This window comes from Cyanistes caeruleus, chromosome 1 (genome assembly GCF_971803275.1).
Source record: "Cyanistes caeruleus chromosome 1, bCyaCae1.hap1.1, whole genome shotgun sequence".
Taxonomy (NCBI): Eukaryota; Metazoa; Chordata; class Aves; order Passeriformes; family Paridae; genus Cyanistes; species Cyanistes caeruleus.
Window position 1 is genome coordinate 100,929,226 of NC_141701.1, and position 21,921 is coordinate 100,951,146.

The following is a 21,921-nucleotide window of genomic DNA, read 5'->3' on the forward strand; positions in this document are numbered from 1 at the left end:
GCCAAGTCTTGAATAGCACAAGTATCTCTAGGCAGAAAGGCAGTATTTTGTTATCTGTGAACATGCATGCATCTTTCTCTACCACACCCCTAATCCAGTTTGAGAACCCTTGACATGGGCTACTGCGTGATACGAAACACCGGTTTACTGTTCAAATTTGAGTCAAAGCTTAGACTCAAAACAAAGAGTAGTAGTAGTTTAACACTGGATTTAAGTGCAGGTCTGAAGAGTTGCTGCTGGAACGGGAGTGCTCATGCCAGTTTTCCCGTCCTACTGCTGGGCTGTGCAGCTGCAGTGCATGCCATGCCCAGAAAGCCTTGATGCACTAGAAAAAACAACTTTCAAAAAGCCAGCTGATGCAAGAGGTACAATACGATGTTCAGCTGGGCTGGTGGAACAGGGCCACCTTGCTGTCGCAGCCTGCTATTACTCCAGCCTTTCGAGGCCATAGTCAGAGTTCTTGAAATTTGTTTCAACACTTCAATTCATCAAAAACTGTCTCTAAAACAAGAAATGCAGGCCACTCCCACACTTCAAGTTACATGTTCTCTTTTTTGCACTTAAAGAGTTCGTGTGAATGAGCAAAAAGAAACCAACTAGGCTGGAAAGCAGGAGCAACTAGCCTCGCCGATAAGAAGGGTAAGGGAAATCTTGTTAGCTTCAATGATCAGAGTACATTTAAAAAGGTAAGTTCCAACTTTTATAGAGAAATAAACAGCAATCACTTTCCTTCGCAGTGTTTGAACATTAAACCTGTTCAAGACTACCTGGTTGCTTCACCAGCTGTATCCGAATAAAAAAGGAAATCTGGCTGTAGATTCCTTACTATGCAAATTAGTTACTGCAACCAACTTGCTTTATGTTCGCCCTACCTCTTCACATTTCCTCCGGCTGTGCTCCTGCCACCGTGTTGCCTGTTTTCAGCAACAAGAGATGTTTTCTGCCGCAATTCTGATTACTCTCTGTGTATTAGGCTTTCTTTGTAGCTTGCTAGATAATTTTACCTCACACCGCTCTTCCGGAGGCGGACAGAAGTATGCTAAGTGCAAATACCACTAACAGGGCCCGAGGGAAAATGTGTCCAGGCTCTCGGGGTCACTGAGCAATTCCCTGCTCGCCCTCGCCGTGATGCCACGGCTCAGAGGCCCCGGTCTGACCCCCGCCGCCCTTGCAGGCGCCCGCCGCTCTCCGCAGTCGCTGCGGAGCAGCTCTGGCCGCGGCGGGATTCCCCCGGTGCAGATCCCCACCCGCGCCTCTTTCCTCCCCCGCGCGGCCCCGACCGCCCCCCGCGGCCATTTTGTGCCGAGCTCGCCAGGAGGGGCGGCGGGGCTCGCTCGGGTGCGGCGGTACCGGCGGGAGCGGCTGCGGTGCCCGCCCTGGCCGCGCCCCGGACTCGGCCGCCCGTCTCCACTCACGGCAGCCGCGGTCGGCGTCGGGCTCACGTGGGGGCCGCCATTGCTGCGGTGCCGGCGGGACGCGGCAGGGGGCGATGGCGGGAGGCGCCGCGAGCGCCGGAGGGGAGGGGACTGTGTTAGAGCACCTCCTGACTCGGAAGGGACCCGCAAGGATCATCGAGTGCAGCTCCTCGCCCTGCACAGGACACCCAAGAGTCCCTGTGCTTGAGATCGTTGTCCAGCCGCTTCTTGCACTCTCTCAGGCTTGGTGCTGTGGCCACTTCCCTGGGGAGCCTGTTCAGTGCCTACCCACCCTCTGGGGGAAGAACTTTTATCTAATAGCCAATCTAAACCTCCCGTGATACAACTCCAGGCCAGTCCCTCGGATCGTGTAACCAGAGGAAAGAGTTCAGTGCCTGTCCCTCCTCTTTCCTTCAAGAAGAAATTGTAGACTCTGATGAGGTCTCCTCTCAGCCTCCTCCAGGTCGGACAGACCAAGTGAACTCAGCCACTCCTCCGCCTCCTATTGCTTCCCCTCACAGCCCTTCGCCATCTTGGTTGCGTGTCTTGTGTCTTGTCACGCCATTTTGTGTCTCCTTTGGACTCTCTTTAATAGCTTAATATCTTTCTTACATTGTGATATCGTGTCATGGCAGTGCTGGGGCTGCCTGTGTCTCAAGCAGCATTTTTCAAGGGTCCCTCTTCTCAGTGACAGGGTTTAGAGTTTCCTTACTCTGTGCCTCACCGGAGGTGCCAGATGTCCTGCAACCGTGGCCTCGGCTGCGGGGTGTGTTGTAGGGAGCCTGTGAAGAGACAGGTGCAGTCCCCAGGCAGCGTTGCTGCACAGGCTTCCCCACAACCCCTCAGCTCCATGCTGGTCATCCGTGCTGGCCACACCTGAGCTTGCTGCCAGAGATCCACTCTTTTGTAGTGCTTTATTATTTTTTCCTCTTGTGCAGTCAAATAAAATTGAAAAAAATAACAGCGTCTGTCCAGTAATCCTCAAAATTCCGGATCTAATCTGGCTATCTGATTCCACACGGTGATATTAATATTTTATTTAATTTAATTGCTGCTATCTTTAGCTCATCTTCTTCATAACAGATTTATCCCTCTCCATTGTTCCATGTAAGCTGGTGTCCCTGTTGGAGTTTATTTAAGCGAGCTGTCCATCACTGTCCCTGAGCTCAGCACTTAGGCTGTGGTGCTTGTAAAGTGTGTGTGTTAGCAGTGCTGGATTACATGGTCCCAAGACTTGGCTCACAGTTTTGATTCATCTGAAATTAAATGATACCCATAACATCAGAGTGTGTTCTGCTGCTGTTCCTTAGTGTATCCTACCTGCTTTGATATTTATTGTATGTGCTTCCTGGCTGAGTCGAGTTGGACATTATTCTCAGGGCTGTTGCGAAGCCAGTTTCTTCTGTTATCCAAGTAGCTTCCAGCTTTTTATTTACACCTTTTGCCTTACTGTTGTCATTAAGTGCAATACTATCTGCTATTTCATTCTCCAAAATAAAACTGCTTCTTCCCATGGCATGCTTCTAGCAGTTTCCAGGCAACTTCTACCATCAGGAGCTGATTACACTATTGCATTTCTTAGTTTTTCCTGACAAAAAAAAAACCTGAAAAGTGAGAGGTTTCTACATTGTAGCTGAATTAATTAACAGATCTGCTTCCTAGGACTTGGAATACTGCTGGAATTGTGGAAGGTGAGAGTAGGGAGAAACATGGTATGGAGAGACAATCAGCAGAACGAAAGGACAAGCAGATATGACCAAAAAAGACACAATGAGAAACAGAGAACAAAAAAGGAGTGAATAAGCCAGCCTCTTCTTACATTCCTAAAGAGCCCTGTTAAGAGACTGTTTTGTATGCAAAGCTGCAGGTTTTTTTCTCTCATCCTGTCTTTCCGCTACTGTCCCTTCTTTGTGGAAATCAGTTGCCTTTACCTTCAGGGTGGACTGACTCCTACATACCTAATTATCTCTGAAAGATCTATTTCATACATTTCAGACCTGAAGAAAGATTTTGTGCCAAAAACTTGTCTTCAGTTCCCAGCTATGCCTGTGTTGGCCTATCTACCCCAGCTGGCCCTTTTTCCTGGTAATTTTGAAATTATGAAAACTGTGCAGTACGCATCCAATATTGATGAAGCTTTACAGGTACTGAAAGGTACTTATTATTTATAGATGCCCCCTCTGCTATTTCCACATGGAAGGAGAGACAGCTGGTGTAAAATGCCAGTATTACTATGGCTATGCTGGGGCCTATTTGCTGTTGCTTCTTCCTGCGCTGGCATTTTCCCCTGTGCACTTGTCACCACCCTGGGGACCCAAGTCATGCTGGCCACTCAACTCACAGCCACAAATAACTCTGGCCCCAGAGCAGGAACTCTCCTGAGGGTGGCACGGGGCTGGCCACCTGCTGTACCGGGGCAGTGCCATCAGCCTTGAGGGATGCAGAGCTGCAGGGCCCGTGGCTCTCTGCAGGCCGCACACCAGAGATCCCAGTTCCAGCAGGCAGGGCCTCAGTGCCTGCCCTGTGCTCTCCTGCCTTGATAGCCATGCCAGGAGACGCTTGCTGCCCTGATGGTGGGACTCCTGGCCCCCAGGGCTCTCCAATGCTTCTCCTGAGACACCCCCCTGTATGGGAAGTGCCTGCACAGGGCCCAGAAGAGGCCTGCAAAGGGCTGTTTACAAGGGCCTGGAGGGACAGCACCAGGGCCAGTGGCTTCCCACTGACAGAGGGCAGGCTTAGGCTAGAAATGTGGAAGAACTTCTGGCCTCTGAGACTGGTGAGGCCCTGGGCCATGCTCCCAAACAGAAGCTGAGGCTGACCCATCCCAAGAAGTGTTCCAGGCCACGTTGGATGGGGCTTGGAGCAACCTGGCCTGGTGGAACAGGTTCCTGCCTTGGCACCAGGGTTGCAACAAGACAATTTCTAAGGACCCATCCAAGCCAAGCCATTCCATGACTTTGGGATCAGAGGGGCTCGGGGCAGCTGGGCCTAATTTCTGATGAGAACCAGTTCAGCCCTGTAAGTTTGGTTGAGTTTAAGGAGACTGCTCACAAGCCCAGACTCCCAGCGCACGACGTTTACCAATACTATAGGGGTGGCCGAGATCAAGAAAGTCTTGCACGCTCCGGCTTCTGTCAGATTGCATTTTATTGAAAACCCAGCAAAACAGTTTCATGCTTGCCAGTCATACGGCCACTTAGTGATATGTGTTAATTAATATGTGTCCAAACAGATAGTGACACTGTATATGGACTTGTTTCTGTCCAAAAATATTATAGATGTGATATGCATTCTATGAATTTTCAAACCGTATTTACGTAATAGACAACTTTCCTGTCATAAATACAATCACTACAGAGCATAATATTTTCACTGTAGATAGTCACTATAGTCACTATTGTCACTACAGATAGTGACATAATCTACATCTTGAATTTATATTATTTTATTATCATATCTATTCCAATGATTTTTTTCATTCTATAACATTTTCCATATTTTGCAAACATTTAATAATAAGTATATATTATTTGCTGTAATTAGATAGGAATGATCTCTAGTTGGTTTTCTATTTCATTTCCATTTTATTTATGAAATTATTGTTTTGTATGAAATACAATACATGTATAGTATATATATATTTTAGTATATCTATGTAATAAAAATTTTGCCTCTCATAAGTGCAGTAACTGTAGAGCATGAATATGTGTCACAACAGGTAGTGACATTACATATGTGCTCTATCTTTTTATAAAATAATACAATCTTTGATAAACTATTGTTATCATTTGTATCTATTAAAAACAGAACTCTATCATTTTTATCTATTAAAAACACATCTGTTAATAAAAATCTTTGTAGTTATATATATATATACTATATATATACACGCTCTAGTTATATATGTATATATCTATTTGTCTGTGTATCCCATTCATTCTTCTTTGTCATGGCACTAAAAAGTGATCGTCTGCCAGCAGCTGCAAGCCCCATGAGCACACACATCCAAAGGAGAAGAGGAGGGCGTGGTGAGGGCCTTGGAACACAAGCCCTATGAGGAGCAAGTGAGGGAGCTGGAGCTGTTTAGGCTGGAGAAACAGAGACTCAGAGGTGACCTTAGCCCCTCTCCACAACTGCCTGAAAGGTGGCTGTAGGCAGGTTGGGGTCGGTCTCTTTTTCCAGGCAGCAACTGACGGAGCGAGAGGGCACAGTCTTAAGCTGTGCCAAGGGACATTTCGGTTGGATGTTCGGAAAAAGCTTTTGACTAAAAGAGTGGCAAAAGTAGTGGAATTGTCTTCTCGGACTCTGGGAGTGTTAAAAAAAGATTGGATATGGCACTCGGTGTCATGGTTTTGTTGAGGTGGTGTTAGGGCATGGCTTGAACTTGATGATGTTAAATGGCTCTTCCGACCTAGCAGTTCTGTGATTCTAGGAGCCCTGCTAACAGTGGCCATAGGCCAGCAACCTCGCCAGGCGATGGCGCAGATCAAGGTAGGCTTGCATGGCCTGGGAGTGGGCAGCCTGATCCCGCCACAGGCTGTGGAAGAGGTTGGATGGCCTAGCTGTTCGTACATCTTGGGGCAACCTGATCTCCTCTGGAAGCCTCTGGTTGCCCACAATAAAATGCTGCAGGTATTTCTTTTGCAGGGCTAAGCGCAGCTGCTCCAGGACATCGGACAGCTGAAGCAGGAAAAACCTGCTGTGCCACCGTGACAGCGGTACGGTGTTCAGCTGGTGCATGAAGATGGTCTTGATGGAATGGATGGAGAAGCCCTTGCACTCCTGAAAAGCTACAGCAAGGAGCTGCAGGCATTTCAGGTGCGAGCTGTCCTGAGGGAGCTGCATGGCCGTGTGCCTGAAGAACTTTGTCTCTGCTATGCTGTAGGTCTCAGGCCACATTGTGCTTGGGGTGTGGGCCCCTCGAGGCCGGCTGCTGATAAAGATGTCTGAGGTAAATCGCTGTAGCCCAAGCATCACCTGAACCTGGAAGCTTTCCTGGCTGTTGGACAGCCTGAGGTGGCAGAAGCGTTGGGAGCAGTGCAGCGCTAAATGCCAACTGCGTGACTCAGGTAAACGCTGCCAGCTTACTTCCAGCAGTCTGTAGAAGAAGTAGATGGTTTTCTCCACGTCAAGGTAGGAGCCGGTGCACAGCATGTCTAGGAGGTTGGGCTGCTGAGTCACCATGCCAATCACGTCAGGGTGGTGGCGGAAGCACAGCATGTTCGCACCCTCCTGCCCCCTCGGGCAGCTGCACACCAGCTCCACGCGGACACGGAAGTTCCTGCCGGGCCTCAGCCAGTCAGCGTCACGCTCCAGGTGGAAGATGTGGCCTGGGGGAGCAGTCAGGGGTACAAGCACATGGTACACAGCTTCCTCCCCACTCTCAGTCCAGCCTTCAAAGGCACTGCCAAAACCAATGGCTTGGTGCAGCACCGGGAAGAAAGTCCCAACCAAGGCACGCCTGAGGGCACTTAGGAATTTCTCCATCATGGCCGTTGTCCTGTTGCAGCCTGCCTGCAGGTCCTGTACAGGCCACTGTATGCGCTCGTCCAGAAGCCATGCCAGATCATACGTCCGTGTCTCGTCCTCTTCCTCGCTCTCCTTTTCCTTCTCCCCCTCGCCGCTGACCTCTGCCTCACGCCTTCTCTTCCTCCACATAAACCATAGGGGCAAGAGAAGAAGCGAGAGCCCAACAAATGCCCAGACCTGCCAGGGCTGCAAGGCAGACCAGAGCAGGTCTCCCCAGGATGGGCCACTCTGCATCAGGGCGAGCTGCTCCACCTCCAGCTCCAGCCGAATCCTCTCACGTTCCTGGAACTTGGCACGCTCCTCCATGAGCAGACGCGTCGCCTCATCCCAATCGTCCCCCACGGGCTGTGGGTAGTCGATGATGCTTTGCAAGAGCAAGAACCACAATACCCAGGTATCCATGGTCTGCAGGAGGATGGAGACAAGGCCGTGAGGGGAGCGGGAAAAGAGGCAGCTGGCAGTGGGAGCAGCAGGTCTGGGAATCCCAGGGATCTGGGGGCAGCAAGGCCTGTCCCACTGCCCCAGCAGCAGCAGCAGTAGCAGCTAGTACCCTAGCTAAGGCTCTACCATCAGGGGCTGTCCCTGCATGCAGCAGGGAGAAGCCAGCCCCAGGTGCAGCGTTTCTACCCCGGCCCTTGTCCCCAGCACAGCCTCCCTGCCACATGTGCACTCACCGCTTGCCCAAGCAATACAGGGCCAGAGTTACCTGCTGGTGCCTTTTCCAGCTGCCCCCATTGTGACGCGTCCCCTGTGATGTCACGGGTGCCCCAGCGCATCACAAGCCAGCCAACTGCACCCTTTGTCCCTACCCCAGCTCAGCCACTCATATATACTGTTTAAGGCTGCTTTGGAGTGAATTTTCTTCAAAGAACGTCCCTTGGTCTTTCTTTTGTCTTTCTGGCCTCCTTTGCCAGTCTCCTAGATCTCCATGTTGGAAGGCAACCTTGGGGATCATTGAGTCTAAGCCTCGACTCCACTAAGGCTGCTTGAGCTAGCCTTAAATGTCTGCATCATGCGGCTTGAAAAAGTCCCTGAAGTTCACACAGTTCCACTGCAAACTTCACACTGCCTACTCCACCAGGTCCCCAGACGACACATGCCCATGACTTTTAAACCTCTCTGAGGCTGGTGACTCAGCCATTGTCCTAGGCAGCCTGTTGCCAAGCTTGAGATCCTTTGGTTGAAGGAATACTTCCTGGAGATCCAATCTAAATCTCCTTTGGCACAACTTGAGGGAATTTCCTCTGATCATATTGTTTGTTCCCTGGGCTGGTAAATATAATGAGCCCCGCGTAGCTACAAACTCCCTTTGGGGACGATCTGCATTGTGTCAGGTGCAGATGTTAGGCCTGTGACACCAGCTCTTCCCAGAGGAGAGGAAAGGTGCTGCTTTTGCACTGCGGTCCCCGTGATGCAGTGGGACCAAATGGCTCGTCAGCGGGCATAAGGCTGCCAGGAGGTGTTTCCATGCGAGGAGAACCTTGCTGCCAAATACATCACCCAAGGGAATCCATCCCCTTCCAAGCAGAAGGAAAAATCAGAATTCTTCTTGTAGAAAATGGGAAGCTTAAGAGGGAAAGTCAGTGCTGGAATGTGCCAGGATACCCATGTGGATTTTGCCAACCTGCAAGGCCAGACCGTGAAGGTGGGATCCCGGCAGCCAAGAGATGCCCTCTTGCTCTGGGGCCCTCCATGGAACTAGCAGCACAGATGAGAGAGCCTTTCCTTGGCCTTGGCCTTCAGCAGGGCCACAGTGTGGGCAAAGGCCAAATGCCCTAAGAAAGCAGCTCAGATTTACACTAGGCAGCCTGAAGGATTGCCCGAGGACAGACAAGCTCAACAAGGTGCTAGTGCAGTAGAGCTTAGGCTACAGCTTTCTGCCCTTGTATCTCTGGAGCCTTGGAGGGGAAGGCCGCATGGCTTGGGGTGACTTTCACCAGCTCTCCTGCTAACAGCCCCGGGCACGCGAGGCTGTTTGGTCTCAGGCCTGGCAAGAGCAGAAAGAAGCCCCCAAAGCCTGGCTTTGTAGAGCCCTGAGACAAGCAAAGATGAGGAGAGCGCAGAGAAGAGGCCATCAGCAGTGGACAGCAGCTTCTCGCAGCCATAAATGACAGAAAATTCAAACACTGTTGTGGTTTGGAGTTTGTGTTGTGCTTTTTTTGGAGCCTTTTCCCCCCACCAGAGGAGAACGTGTGGCATTTCCCGTGTTGCGCACCTGGATTTGAATGGTCTGCTCTCGGTACTGCCTAGACAAAACTCAAAATTGTGCCTTTGCCCCTCTCCTTACTCGGTTATCATTTGTCATTTCTAGGGGGTTGTGGGTAACACCATTTCTTTTTCCTCACCTTGTGCTCAGGAGCTGGGAGGGCCGCCAATCTCCCTCCCCCCAGCCCAGCTTGACCCCGAAAGGTTTCTGCAGTAGGGGAGCGCGGCATGTTGCCTGTGGCTCAGCTGCCAGCACCTGTGGCAGAGCCCAAATCTTATGGCAACGCTGCAGGGATCACTGCCCCACCTCCCATCTTGTCCAGCTCTGGAGCTCATTTAAATGGTGGGGTTTTTAATCTAGCTGCCTGAATAAAGAAACAATCCTATGGGAGAGGGAGCTTGAGGCTGTAATTTCGGGATCAAGCAGCAGGTAGGGACAGGACTGGTTAAAACTAAGCCGACCACAGGTGTCGTGGCAAGAGGCAGTCGTGCCGTCCTGGTTGGCTGTGTAATGTGCCCCTTCCATTGGCTTTGGGATGTGATGCATTTGGAAAGAAGGCGGGGTTTTAATGGAAAACAGCTCCGAATATTCACAGAGTCCTCTTAGAGGTAAAAGTGAACTTGGCTTTATTTCTGTCTTTAGCACGCTCTTACAGGGTCCCACAGGGTTCTCACAGCTTAACGACCTACTATTGGCTAATACATTTTGTTGATCCTTCCTTTTCTTGTACACAACATCATTGTTTTTCTTCATTCTCGCTGCTCCAGAAAAGTTCCAAGGGCACTGTCCCCGGAATTGTCGTCTGGCTTGAAAGCTGGGTTGTGCAGACAGGCTTTTACTGGCATATCTTAATAGATATATAATGTTCATTTGATAAGAATACTTAATTAGTCTTACTAAAATCTGTCACAAGCAGTGCATGGCACTTAGAGAAGAATTATGAATAATGCCATTCTAGTGAAATATTATCAATATAATAAGAATTGATGGTAAAATACTTGAAGATCTCTTCCTATTGCTCCAGGAAACTACCCTTATTCTGGAGTGCTGATTTTTCTGGATTCCTCTTATTGGCTTATGGATTTTTCTGGATTCCTCTTATGGTCAAGAAACATTTTTTCAGATACAAATCTCTCCGTGTCTTCCAAGAGTGAGCTGAGTTACTGTTTGTGAAGAGCAGCAGTTGAATTCAGTGAAGCATGGTTTGTGTTCTTCTGAAAGGACTGGCAGTGGTTATTTTGTCGAGCTCAAAAGGAGACTCAATCTTTGTAGCTTTGAACTTCTTATTCTTTGTGTCCTCATTATTTTCTCCAGTTGTGCTAACTGGATGTTCTAACACCCATTCCTCCCCCTGCAAACCCAATGAGCCACAAAGACCACCGCATTCACCTCTGAGCAACTTTATTTTTAATAATGTCAAAGGGCAGACTTGGCTTTATTTTCTTTATTTTTTTTTGTCATGGAGAATATCTGCTGAATCCACAGACTTTGAAAAGTGAGCTCAGCGAATGAGGGGCTGGGGGCAGGTGGCCTTCATTTCTGATGAGAACCAATTCAGCCCTGTAAGTTCGGTTGAGTTTAAGGAGACTGCTCACAAGCCCAGACTCCCAGCGCACGACATTTACCAATACTATAGGGGTGGCCGAGATCAAGAAAGTCTTGCACGCTCCGGCTTCTGTCAGATTGCATTTTATTGAAAACCCAGCAAAACAGTTTCATGCTTGCCAGTCATACGGCCACTTAGTGATATGTGTTAATTAATATGTGTCCAAACAGATAGTGACACTGTATATGGCCTTGTTTCTGTCCAAAAATATTATAGATGTGATATGCATTCTATGTATTTTCAAACTGTATTTACGTAATAGACAACTTTCCTGTCATAAATACAATCACTACAGAGCATAATATTTTCACTGTAGATAGTCACTATAGATAGTCACTATTGTCACTACAGATAGTGACATAATCTACATCTTGAATTTATATTGTTTTATTATCATATCTATTCCAATGATTTTTTTCATTCTATAACATTTTCCATATTTCATAAACATTTAATAATAAATATATATTATTTGGTGTAATTACATAGGAATGATCTCTAATTGGTTTTCTATTTCATTTCCACTTTATTTATGAAATTATTGTTTTGTATGAAATACATGTATATATGTATATACTTTATAAGTGTATCTATGTAATAAAAATTTTGCCTCATAAATGCAGTAACTGTAGAGCATGAATATGTGTCACAACAGGTAGTGACATTACATATGTGCTCTATCTTTTTATAAAATAATACAATCTTTGATAAACTATTGTTATCATTTGTATCTATTAAAAACAGAACTCTATCATTTTTATCTATTAAAAACACATCTGTTAATAAAAATCTTTGTAGTTATATATATATATATATATATACTATATATATATACATGCTCTAGTTATATATGTATATATCTATTTGTCTGTGTATCCCATTCATTCTTCTTTGTCATGGCACTAAAAAGTGATCGTCTGCCAGCAGCTGCAAGCCCCATGAGCACACACATCCAAAGGAGAAGAGGAGGGCGTGGTGAGGGCCTTGGAACACAAGCCCTGTGAGGAGCAAGTGAGGGAGCTGGAGCTGTTTAGGCTGGAGAAACAGAGACTCAGAGGTGACCTTAGCCCCTCTCCACAACTGCCTGAAAGGTGGCTGTAGGCAGGTTGGGGTCGGTCTCTTTTTCCAGGCAGCAACTGACGGAGCGAGAGGGCACAGTCTTAAGCTGTGCCAAGGGACATTTCGGTTGGATGTTCGGAAAAAGCTTTTGACTGAAAGAGTGGCAAAAGTAGTGGAATTGTCTTCTCAGACTCTGGGGGTGATAAAAAAAGATTGGATATGGCACTCGGTGTCATGGTTTTGTTGAGGTGGTGTTAGGGCATGGCTTGAACTTGATGATGTTAAATGGCTCTTCTGACCTAGCAGTTCTGTGATTCTAGGAGCCCTGCTAACAGTGGCCATAGGCCAGCAACCTCGCCAGGCGATGGCGCAGATCAAGGTAGGCTTGCATGGCCTGGGAGTGGGCAGCCTGATCCCGCCACAGGCTATGGAAGAGGTTGGATGGCCTAGCTGTTCGTACATCTTGGGGCAACCTGATCTCCTCTGGAAGCCTCTGGTTGCCCACAATAAAATGCTGCAGGTATTTCTTTTGCAGAGCTAAGCGCAGCTGCTCTAGGACATCGGACAGCTGAAGCAGGAAAAACCTGCTGTGCCACCGTGACAGCGGTACGGTGTTCAGCTGGTGCATGAAGATGGTCTTGATGGAATGGATGGAGAAGCCCTTGCACTCCTGAAAAGCTGCAGCAAGGAGCTGCAGGCATTTCAGGTGTGAGCTGTCCTGAGGGAGCTGCATGGCCATGTGCCTGAAGAACTTTGTCTCTGCTATGCTGTAGGTCTCAGGCCACATTGTGCTTGGGGTGTGGGCCCCTCGAGGCCGGCTGCTGATAAAGATGTCTGAGGTAAATCGCTGTAGCCCAAGCATCACCTGAACCTGGAAGCTTTCCTGGCTGTTGGACAGCCTGAGGTGGCAGAAGCGTTGGGAGCAGTGCAGCGCTAAATGCCAACTGCGTGACTCAGGTAAACGCTGCCAGCTTACTTCCAGCAGTCTGTAGAAGAAGTAGATGGTTTTCTCCACGTCAAGGTAGGAGCCGGTGCACAGCATGTCTAGGAGGTTGGGCTGCTGAGTCACCATGCCAATCACGTCAGGGTGGTGGCGGAAGCACAGCATGTTCGCACCCTCCTGCCCCCTCGGGCAGCTGCACACCAGCTCCACGCGGACACGGAAGTTCCTGCCGGGCCTCAGCCAGTCAGCGTCACGCTCCAGGCGGAAGATGTGGCCTGGGGGAGCAGTCAGGGGTACAAGCACATGGTACACAGCTTCCTCCCCACTCTCAGTCCAGCCTTCAAAGGCACTGCCAAAACCAATGGCTTGGTGCAGCACCGGGAAGAAAGTCCCAACCAAGGCACGCCTGAGGGCACTTAGGAATTTCTCCATCATGGCCGTTGTCCTGTTGCAGCCTGCCTGCAGGTCCTGTACAGGCCACTGTATGCGCTCGTCCAGAAGCCATGCCAGATCATACGTCCGTGTCTCGTCCTCTTCCTCGCTCTCCTTTTCCTTCTCCCCCTCGCCGCTGACCTCTGCCTCACGCCTTCTCTTCCTCCACATAAACCATAGGGGCAAGAGAAGAAGCGAGAGCCCAACAAATGCCCAGACCTGCCAGGGCTGCAAGGCAGACCAGAGCAGGTCTCCCCAGGATGGGCCACTCTGCATCAGGGCGAGCTGCTCCACCTCCAGCTCCAGCCGAATCCTCTCACGTTCCTGGAACTTGGCACGCTCCTCCATGAGCAGACGCGTCACCTCATCCCAATCGTCCCCCACGGGCTGTGGGTAGTCAATGATGCTTTGCAAGAGCAAGAACCACAATACCCAGGTATCCATGGTCTGCAGGAGGATGGAGACAAGGCCGTGAGGGGAGCGGGGAAAGAGGCAGCTGGCAGTGGGAGCAGCAGGTCTGGGAATCCCAGGGATCTGGGGGCAGCAAGGCCTGTCCCACTGCCCCAGCAGCAGCAGCAGTAGCAGCTGGTACCCTAGCTAAGGCTCTACCATCAGGGGCTGTCCCTGCATGCAGCAGGGAGAAGCCAGCCCCAGGTGCAGCATTTCTACCCCGGCCCTTGTCCCCAGCACAGCCTCCCTGCCACATGTGCACTCACCGCTTGCCCAAGCAATACAGGGCCAGAGTTACCTGCTGGGGCCTTTTCCAGCTGCCCCCCTTGTGACGCGTCCCCTGTGATGTCACGGGTGCCCCAGCGCATCACAAGCCAGCCAACTGCACCCTTTGTCCCTACCCCAGCTCAGTCACTCATATATACTGTTTAAGGCTGCTTTGGAGTGAATTTTCTTCAAAGAACGTCCCTTGGTCTTTCTTTTGTCTTTCTGGCCTCCATTGCCAGTCTCCTAGATCTCCATGTTGGAAGGCAACCTTGGGGATCATTGACTCTAAGCCTCGACTCCACACTGCTTGAGCTAGCCTTAAATGTCTGCATCATGCAGCTTGAAAAAGTCCCTGAAGTTCACACAGTTCCACTGCAAACTTCACACTGCCTACTCCACCAGGTCCCCAGATGCCACATGCCCATGACTTTTAAACCTCTCTGAGGCTGGTGACTCAGCCATTGTCCTAGGCAGCCTGTTGCCAAGCTTCAGGTCCTTTGGTTGAAGGAATACTTCCTGGAGATCCAATCTAAATCTCCTTTGGCACAACTTGAGGGAATTTCCTCTGATCATATTGTTTGTTCCCTGGGCTGGTAAATATAATGAGCCCCGCGTAGCTACAAACTCCCTTTGGGGACGATCTGCATTGTGTCAGGTGCAGATGTTAGGCCTGTGACACCAGCTCTTCCCAGAGGAGAGGAAAGGTGCTGCTTTTGCACTGCGGTCCCCGTGATGCAGTGGGACCAAATGGCTCGTCAGCGGGCATAAGGCTGCCAGGAAGTGTTTCCATGTGAGGAGAACCTTGCTGCCAAATACATCACCCAAGGGAATCCATCCCCTTCCAAGCAGAAGGAAAAATCAGAATTCTCCTTGTAGAAAATGGGAAGCTTAAGAGGGAAAGTCAGTGCTGGAATGTGCCAGGATACCCATGTGGATTTTGCCAACCTGCAAGGCCAGACCGTGAAGGTGGGATCCCGGCAGCCAAGAGATGCCCTCTTGCTCTGGGGCCTTTCATGGAACTAGCAGCACAGATGAGAGAGCCTTTCCTTGGCCTTGGCCTTCAGCAGGGCCACAGTGTGGGCAAAGGCCAAATGCCCTAAGAAAGCAGCTCAGATTTACACTAGGCAGCCTGAAGGATTGCCCGAGGACAGACAAGCTCAACAAGGCGCTAGTGCAGTAGAGCTTAGGCTACAGCTTTCTGCCCTTGTATCTCTGGAGCCTTGCAGGGGAAGGCCGCATGGCTTGGGGTGACTTTCACCAGCTCTCCTGCTAACAGCCCCGGGCATGCGAGGCTGTTTGGTCTCAGGCCTGGCAAGAGCAGAAAGAAGCGCCCAAAGCCTGGCTTTGTAGAGCCCTGAGACAAGCAAAGATGAGGAGAGTGCAGAGAAGAGGCCATCAGCAGTGGACAGCAGCTTCTCGCAGCCATAAATGACAGAAAGTTCAAACACTATTGTGGTTTGGAGTTTGTGTTGTGCTTTTTTTGGAGCCTTTTCCCCCCACCAGAGGAGAACGTGTGGCATTTTCTGTGTTGCGCACCTGGATTTGAATGGTCTGCTCTCGGTACTGCCTAGACAAAACTCAAAATTGTGCCTTTGCCCCTCTCCTTACTCGGTTATCATTTGTCATTTCTAGGGGGTTGTGGGTAACACCATTTCTTTTTCCTCACCTTGTGCTCAGGAGCTGGGAGGGCTGCCAATCTCCCTCCCCCCAGCCCAGCTTGACCCTGAAAGGTTTCTGCAGTAGGGGAGCGCGGCATGTTGCCTGTGGCTCAGCTGCCAGCACCTGTGGCAGAGCCCAAATCTCATGGCAACGCTGCAGGGATCACTGCCCCACCTCCCATCTTGTCCAGCTCTGGAGCTCATTTAAATGCTGGGGTTTTTAATCTAGCTGCCTGAATAAAGAAACAATCCCATGGCAGAGGGAACTTGAGGCTGTAATTTCGGGATCAAGCAGCAGGTAGGGACAGGACTGGTTAAAACTAAGCCGACCACAGGTGTCGTGGCAAGAGGCAGTCGTGCCATCCTGGTTGGCTGTGTAATGTGCCCCTTCCATTGGCTTTGGGATGTGATGCATTTGGAAAGAAGGCGGGGTTTTGTTTTGGTTTTTTTTGATGGTTTTTTGGGTGTTTTTTTTGTTTTTGTTGTTTGTTTGTGTGTTTTTGATAAGATTAATAATGAGAATGAGCAGGTCCCACATCCTGTAGATTGCATGACTGTACAAATAGGATCCTGGTTACTGAATCCAAGGGCTCTGAATTACATCTGCCTCAAATCACTCCCAAATGCATTCTTTCACATGTTCTGCTATGTGCTGCGGTTTCCTATCATGTTTTAATTGATTCATTATTTTCTGCTAAGCATAGAATCACATGCTAGTCATTAACTGTTTCATATGTTGAACTCATTATATATATGTTTAAATATTGTGTCTCGTGATCTGCCAATCCTCCTTTATGTAGTACCACACATATGTTGAAGGCGTTCAGACTTTAAACTTCCTGCTCATTAGTTTTGTGCATGATTTTTCAGTTACTTTTTGCAGCTCCTCCTTTTTTCAATTGTGTAACAACTGTAATTTAAGTTCCTGAGGTACAATTAGTATACAATGTATATACATTAGTATACTATAGATATAAATACATATATTTAATGTAGTATAAATACATATTTATATATTGTAGTATACAATATATATTCATTAGTATACAATGTGTTTGAGAGGGGATAGAGTTTTGAAACATCCTATAACTTATTTGAAACAACCAGCATAGTAATGTCATCACAAACTATGTGCAGTTTAAGATGTAGACCACAGAAGTTTTGCAATAACTAGCTCAGAAAATGTGACTGTGGCAAACAAAATATAGCTGGGAGAAGGCCAAGTTCCTGTAATCTTTCTGAGGAGGAAGTTCACAGGTCAGAAATGAGAAAATAAAGAAGGATGTGTCACTCTTAAAATCCCAACCTGCAGAATTTTAAAGATTCTAAAGAATCCAGAGATGCCCTAGATTTTTAAATTCTATAGGAAGAAGATGGGCTTCTTTTGGTATGACTGCTTTACACAACACACTCCAAGATTTACCAGAAACAGGTGGACTTGAGCACACTTATGTCCAAAACAAACAAACAAAAAAAGGTTCTCCAGCGCTATTTCTGCTATTATGTGTGAGATGACAGGGTACCGAATTTTATCCTTTGTACCTGTAGTCCCAACGTAACACAGTTTTAGATTCTACTGTATGAATTGCCACCATCAGCATAGTGTAGAAAGATCTGTGGAATTCAGACCAGCCTCATTTCAGGCATTGTTCATTGCAGGAACTGCTGGCCTGGGGTGAAATAGCTGTACCCTCACAGGCTTTTATCTTCCAAGCCCCAAAAGAAGCAGCTGAAAGTCCTGTTGCATGTAGATAAAAAATGGCAAGTAAAGAGGCTTGGAATAAGTTCTGGGTAAAAGCTGTCTCTCCTAGGAAAAGCTAGTGCTTACACAAAGTATTTTGTCTGCCGGGAAGTAATCTCGGTAGAAAAGGAGACAAATAGTCTTGAGTAAGAGCTTGAACACCTGCCTGGGCTGTCCTAGCAGCTACTCTCTGCATGCCTCCTGCGTGAGCAAAGCCAGGCACAGAGTGACTTCTTTCCCACTTGGCTCGCTTGAAACTTTCAATTTCCTGAGCACAGATTCATCCTGCATTGTAAACTTTATGGCTGCAGCTGGGCAGACACACAAGCACTGTTGATGTACCAGTGTCTGCAAACCTGCATGAGTGGGCTCTGGGAGTGCCTGGCCGGGGTTGTTGCCCCTAACATGGGCTCCTTACCTGGTGTGCAATGCAAATTCACACACAGAGGAGAGGAATCAGTATTTCTTTTTTCTAGTTTGTGCAAAGTAAGGAGCTAGGTAGTAACCCACAAAACACTAGCTCCCTAATTATCAACTTTTTACATTATTTATATGTTTTAGCAAACAAAAACATCAGGATTCTTTGGCTACAATTTGCACAGGTCTATCATTAGTTAGTGTTGTATCTTCTTGGCTCAGTTTGGTCAGAGCATGGTGCTGGTAACACCAAGGTTTTAGACTCAATCCCCGTATGGGTCATTCACTTCACAGTTGGACCTCTTGATCCTTGTGGGTCCCTTCCAACTCTGGATGTTCTGTAATTCTAATGGTTAAGTGATTCTCTCACTTATGTTAATTACTCCACATGTTCAGTCTCCTCCTCCTCTTGAGTCGGTGGGTTTCTAGACGTCGTGAGCTGTGAGTCAGTGTTTTCACTCTCCCCTTGCCAAAATCACCTTTCGCCCAGCTGGCACTTTAGATTGATGGCACCGTGTTTTCCTCTTTCTGGCCCTATCTTGGGCTTTCTGCCAAGCATCCTTGTGGTCTGTAAACTCAGCATTCCATTGTGACTGATTTCAATGCATATATAATCCTAAATTCCTTTATTTCCTATCCTTTCTCAACCGCTGCAGCTACTGAGGCATATTAAGCGTACAAACAGTGTTTATCGATAGATAGTTTATCACTTTGGAAACCCCTACCACTGCGCTTAACCGGGTGGGGGTTCTTGCCCAGCTCCCCAGTGAGGTGCCAGCCCCTTGCTGGCCACGTGCAGTGTCCGGGTTTTATCTGGGAGAAAGCTCCCAGCCCCTCGGCCTGCAGCAGCCGCCGCTGGCTTCAGCCCGCCCCTGCAGTGCCTTATTGGATTCCCGGCCGGCCGAGGGGTGTTCCCGGACAGCGATCGGCCGTGCGGCCGCGGGTATGCCGGAGCCGAGGAGCCTTGTATAAGAAGGAGCTGCAGGGAGGGAAGAGAATTAAACAGGACCACGTTTCTCCTCTGCCAGCTGAAGAGGTTAGTGGCTATTATTTAACCCCGGCTAGCTGTAATTAGGATTCGGAAGCAGGGCTTTCGTTTCCTGTTCCTCGCCTCCCCGGGATTGCTCGTCAGCGGCGTTTCCCCCTCGGTTGTGGAGGATTGGGGGAGTCCTGCAGGTCACGTTGTCCTAGCTGCTCCAAAGACACCCTCCACACCAAAGGGCACGGACCACCACCTGGGGAGGGCGTAGCAGAGAGAAAGGAAAAAAGGGAAAACTCTTTGTTTGGAATAATCTCCAGGTTGCAGTGAAGCAGAGTGCTAGCCTGTAGGTGATACGGAAGTAGCCAAGTAGCATCTTCGAGTGGCCAGGGCACTGCGTGGTGAGAGTGTGAGAGGTCATGTAAAACCTTTCCTACAAACTGGACTTCTTCTTAGAAGTGCTGAGCTTCCTTCCGATCCTGTGAAAATCCATGTTCACTGTAAATATTTGATGCTCTCTTCTGAAACATGAGACCACCAAGCAGGCTGTACCTCAGTTTACCCATGTGTAGAGTGAAAATGAGAATATTTTCCTTTTGTAAAGGAACGTGGTGGGGCCTTATTTCAGACAGCTTTTGGTAGGAGAAAGGTGATTCTTATGTTCTCAGATATGGCACAGAATCCATGTATAAACCACATTAACACTTAATTACTTTATGTTCTGTCACAGCTATCACTTATCTCTAGGTAAAAGAAAAGAAAAAAAAATGCATCAAGGCTCAATCTAGACGCAGTGAAAAGACAAGCTCAGCCTTTATGTAACTCCTGGCATCCTGCTGAACTTTTGTGTTGAAGCCTGTTAAAAAACCCCTAACAACCAGTATTAATTAGGACAACAGTTTAATGAACTGATATTGTGTGAAACCATTTTTTTCCAATTCCTTGCATTGACTTGCCAAGTTAATTTTTGTGGAATAGTCTTTCAGCTGTTGGATCTATGGTTACAGATGTGAACACAGAATGACACTGTGCCAAGGATCAATAACATAGTGTGCTAACATCTTTCTGTCATTTGTGTCAATAAATGAGAAAATGGATACAAATGTGTTTCAATAATGTAAATCCAACTTGAAGTTTAATCTTCATAATATAAAAAGCAATGAGTTAATATTTTATTTTCAGCATATATAAGAAAGCCTTAGTCTTACTAAAAAACTGTCACAAGCAGTGCATAGCACTTAGAGAAGAATTATGAATAATGCCATTCTAATGAAATATTATCAATATAATAAGAATTGATAGTAAAATACTTGAAGATCTCTTCCTATTGCATCAGGAATCTTCCCTTATTCTGGAGTGCTGATTTTTCTGGATTCTTCTTATTGGGTTTACATCCTCATGGTCAAGAAACATTTTCTCAGATACAAATCTCTCCGTGTCTTCTAAGAGTGAGCTGAGTTACTGTTTGCGAAGAGCAGCAGTTGAATTCAGTGAAGCATGGTTTGTGTTCTTCTGAAAGGACTGGCAGTGGTTATTTTGTTGAGCTCAAAAGGAGACTCAATCTTTGTAGCCTTGAACTTCTTATTCTTTGTGTCCTCATTATTTTCTCCAGTTGTGCTAACTGGATGTTCGAACACCCATTCCTCCCCCTGCAAACCCAACGTGCCACAATGACCATCACATTCAGCTCTAAGCAACTTTATTTTAAATGTCAAAGGGCAGACTTGGCTTTTTTTTTGTCATGGAGAACATCTGCTGAATCCACAGACTTTGAAAACTAAGGTCAGCAAATGAGAACAGGACCACTTTGCTCTCTGCACGAAAAATTAGCTGGCCTTGTCAAAACTGGTAAAGATAAACGGATAAATTAACTGTCCAGTTCTCAAATTAAAATGGGAATAGCTATCCATCTAACACTGTGGTGTCAGGACTTAAGTAACATGAAGGTCTAGAACGCACACTGGCGTTTTTGCTTTTTAATGATGACTCTAAAGTCACCTGAGTTTCATCCATCTTATAAAGGGAGTATTGTACTCTATGTTGTGGAGATTAATTGTAGGAAGCTTCAGAGGATGTTTGCTATTATTGCTACTGTGGTCCATTGAAGCTCTCTCGCTGCACTGCTATCCTTGGCAAGGTAAGCAGAGTCAGGCAACGGGAAATTAAACACAGTTGGGAAGAAGTGGAGAAACTAACAGAGTTTGGATGAATGTGGTACTGGGAGAATAATGCCCTGAGGAAGGAGTTCTGTGTGTTACACAGCAACATCAATGTATGCAGAATATCAAGTTGTGGATACCTTTCACCTCAAATTTTCAGGCAACCATAGATTTTTCTGAAACTTGCAGGTAGTACTCAGTGTGTTAAAAGAACTTATATTATGCTCAGTTCACCTTATTGAGGCATTAAAAAGGTTCCTTCACTGAGTGGGGAAGCAATGGGGCTTAGGAAAGAAAAACAGTCTAAAAGCCAAGGCACTCTTGCAGTTTAATCTTGTAGTAAAAAAAACCAACAAAAAACAAAAAAAAAAAACAACAACCCAAATTAACAAAGCCCCACTCTGGACATATCCATGCTGTGTTGTAATTTACCGGACAAAGGTTGCTGAGGAGCTGTCTCATGCCTCTGGAACTGGCCTTGAACCTTGGCAAATATTCTCATGCCTGTAAAGCCAAAGTGTGGGACTTAATCTTAAAACTGTATAAAATAACTACAACTTTGACTTATTTTCTCTCTACTCTCTAAGCAAAAGGAGCTTTGGCTGCCTGTCTAACTGAACTTAGTGTTTCTTAGACTGTTTGCAACTCAGACAGAGATCTACTGTCCTAATTAGAAAACATTGCAAAAAACCCATCTGACTAGGAAAGATAATGAAATGCATTTGCTAATCCTGTTCCTCCAGATGAGTACAACCCACCACTTTAACAACATGAGTTGAACAATTAGCATGAAATAAGTGGGGTTTTTTTTCCTTCAGCATAGCTTTATTAACCAGTTAAACGGAGCCTGTTCATGGCAGCTAATGTTGCTGTTATAGTAACTAACCTAAATGCTAAATTAAAGGCTGCACAGCACTGGCTAATAAAATAAGAAGTTCTCATGGCTCAAGTAATTTTACTGCATTTATTAGCTTTCCCTCTCAGTGAAATGTGTAGGTACAAAGGCATCTTTATCATCTAGTCATTACCTCTGTTCTGTGAATGAGAGGAAAGAAAAGCT

The 21,921-nt window shown here is 47.4% G+C and overlaps 4 protein-coding genes across 14 annotated transcripts in view; 1 reads left to right on the top strand and 3 right to left on the bottom strand.

Moving 5' to 3' along the window:
- COA1 (cytochrome c oxidase assembly factor 1) overlaps nucleotides 1–1,665 on the bottom strand; it is a 52,047-nt gene extending 50,382 nt beyond the window's left edge. Inside the window, exon 1 of one of the 8 annotated variants that reach the window (XM_086845279.1) lies at nucleotides 1,541–1,665. The gene's annotated coding sequence lies outside the window, so the exon portion shown is untranslated. The other 7 variants (XM_086845260.1, XM_086845252.1, XM_086845289.1 and 4 more) reach the window with 7 other exon arrangements.
- BLVRA (biliverdin reductase A) overlaps nucleotides 536–21,921 on the top strand; it is a 50,054-nt gene continuing 28,668 nt past the window's right edge. Inside the window, exon 1 of one of the 4 annotated variants that reach the window (XM_086845212.1) lies at nucleotides 536–639. The gene's annotated coding sequence lies outside the window, so the exon portion shown is untranslated. Of the gene's footprint in view, nucleotides 640–18,494; nucleotides 18,760–21,921 lie in introns of those variants that run through there. The other 3 variants (XM_086845203.1, XM_086845236.1, XM_086845199.1) reach the window with 3 other exon arrangements.
- LOC147655781 (inositol 1,4,5-trisphosphate receptor-interacting protein-like 1) lies at nucleotides 4,545–7,632 on the bottom strand. Its single transcript, XM_086845180.1, has 2 exons — nucleotides 7,619–7,632; nucleotides 4,545–7,349 (listed from the first exon to the last, which is right to left on the bottom strand). Exon 2 carries the CDS (start codon nucleotides 7,344–7,346, stop codon nucleotides 5,856–5,858), a length of 1,491 nt encoding a protein of 496 aa, XP_086701306.1. The 5' UTR covers nucleotides 7,347–7,349; nucleotides 7,619–7,632; the 3' UTR covers nucleotides 4,545–5,855.
- LOC147655782 (inositol 1,4,5-trisphosphate receptor-interacting protein-like 1) lies at nucleotides 12,144–13,634 on the bottom strand. Its single transcript, XM_086847899.1, has one exon. The coding sequence runs from the start codon at nucleotides 13,632–13,634 to the stop codon at nucleotides 12,144–12,146; it is 1,491 nt and encodes a 496-aa protein (XP_086704025.1).

Coding starts and splice junctions, on each gene's coding strand:
- LOC147655781 (XM_086845180.1), bottom strand. CDS start 7,346: ATGGATACCTGGGTATTGTGGTTCTTGCTCTTGCAAAGCATCATCGAC.
- LOC147655782 (XM_086847899.1), bottom strand. CDS start 13,634: ATGGATACCTGGGTATTGTGGTTCTTGCTCTTGCAAAGCATCATTGAC.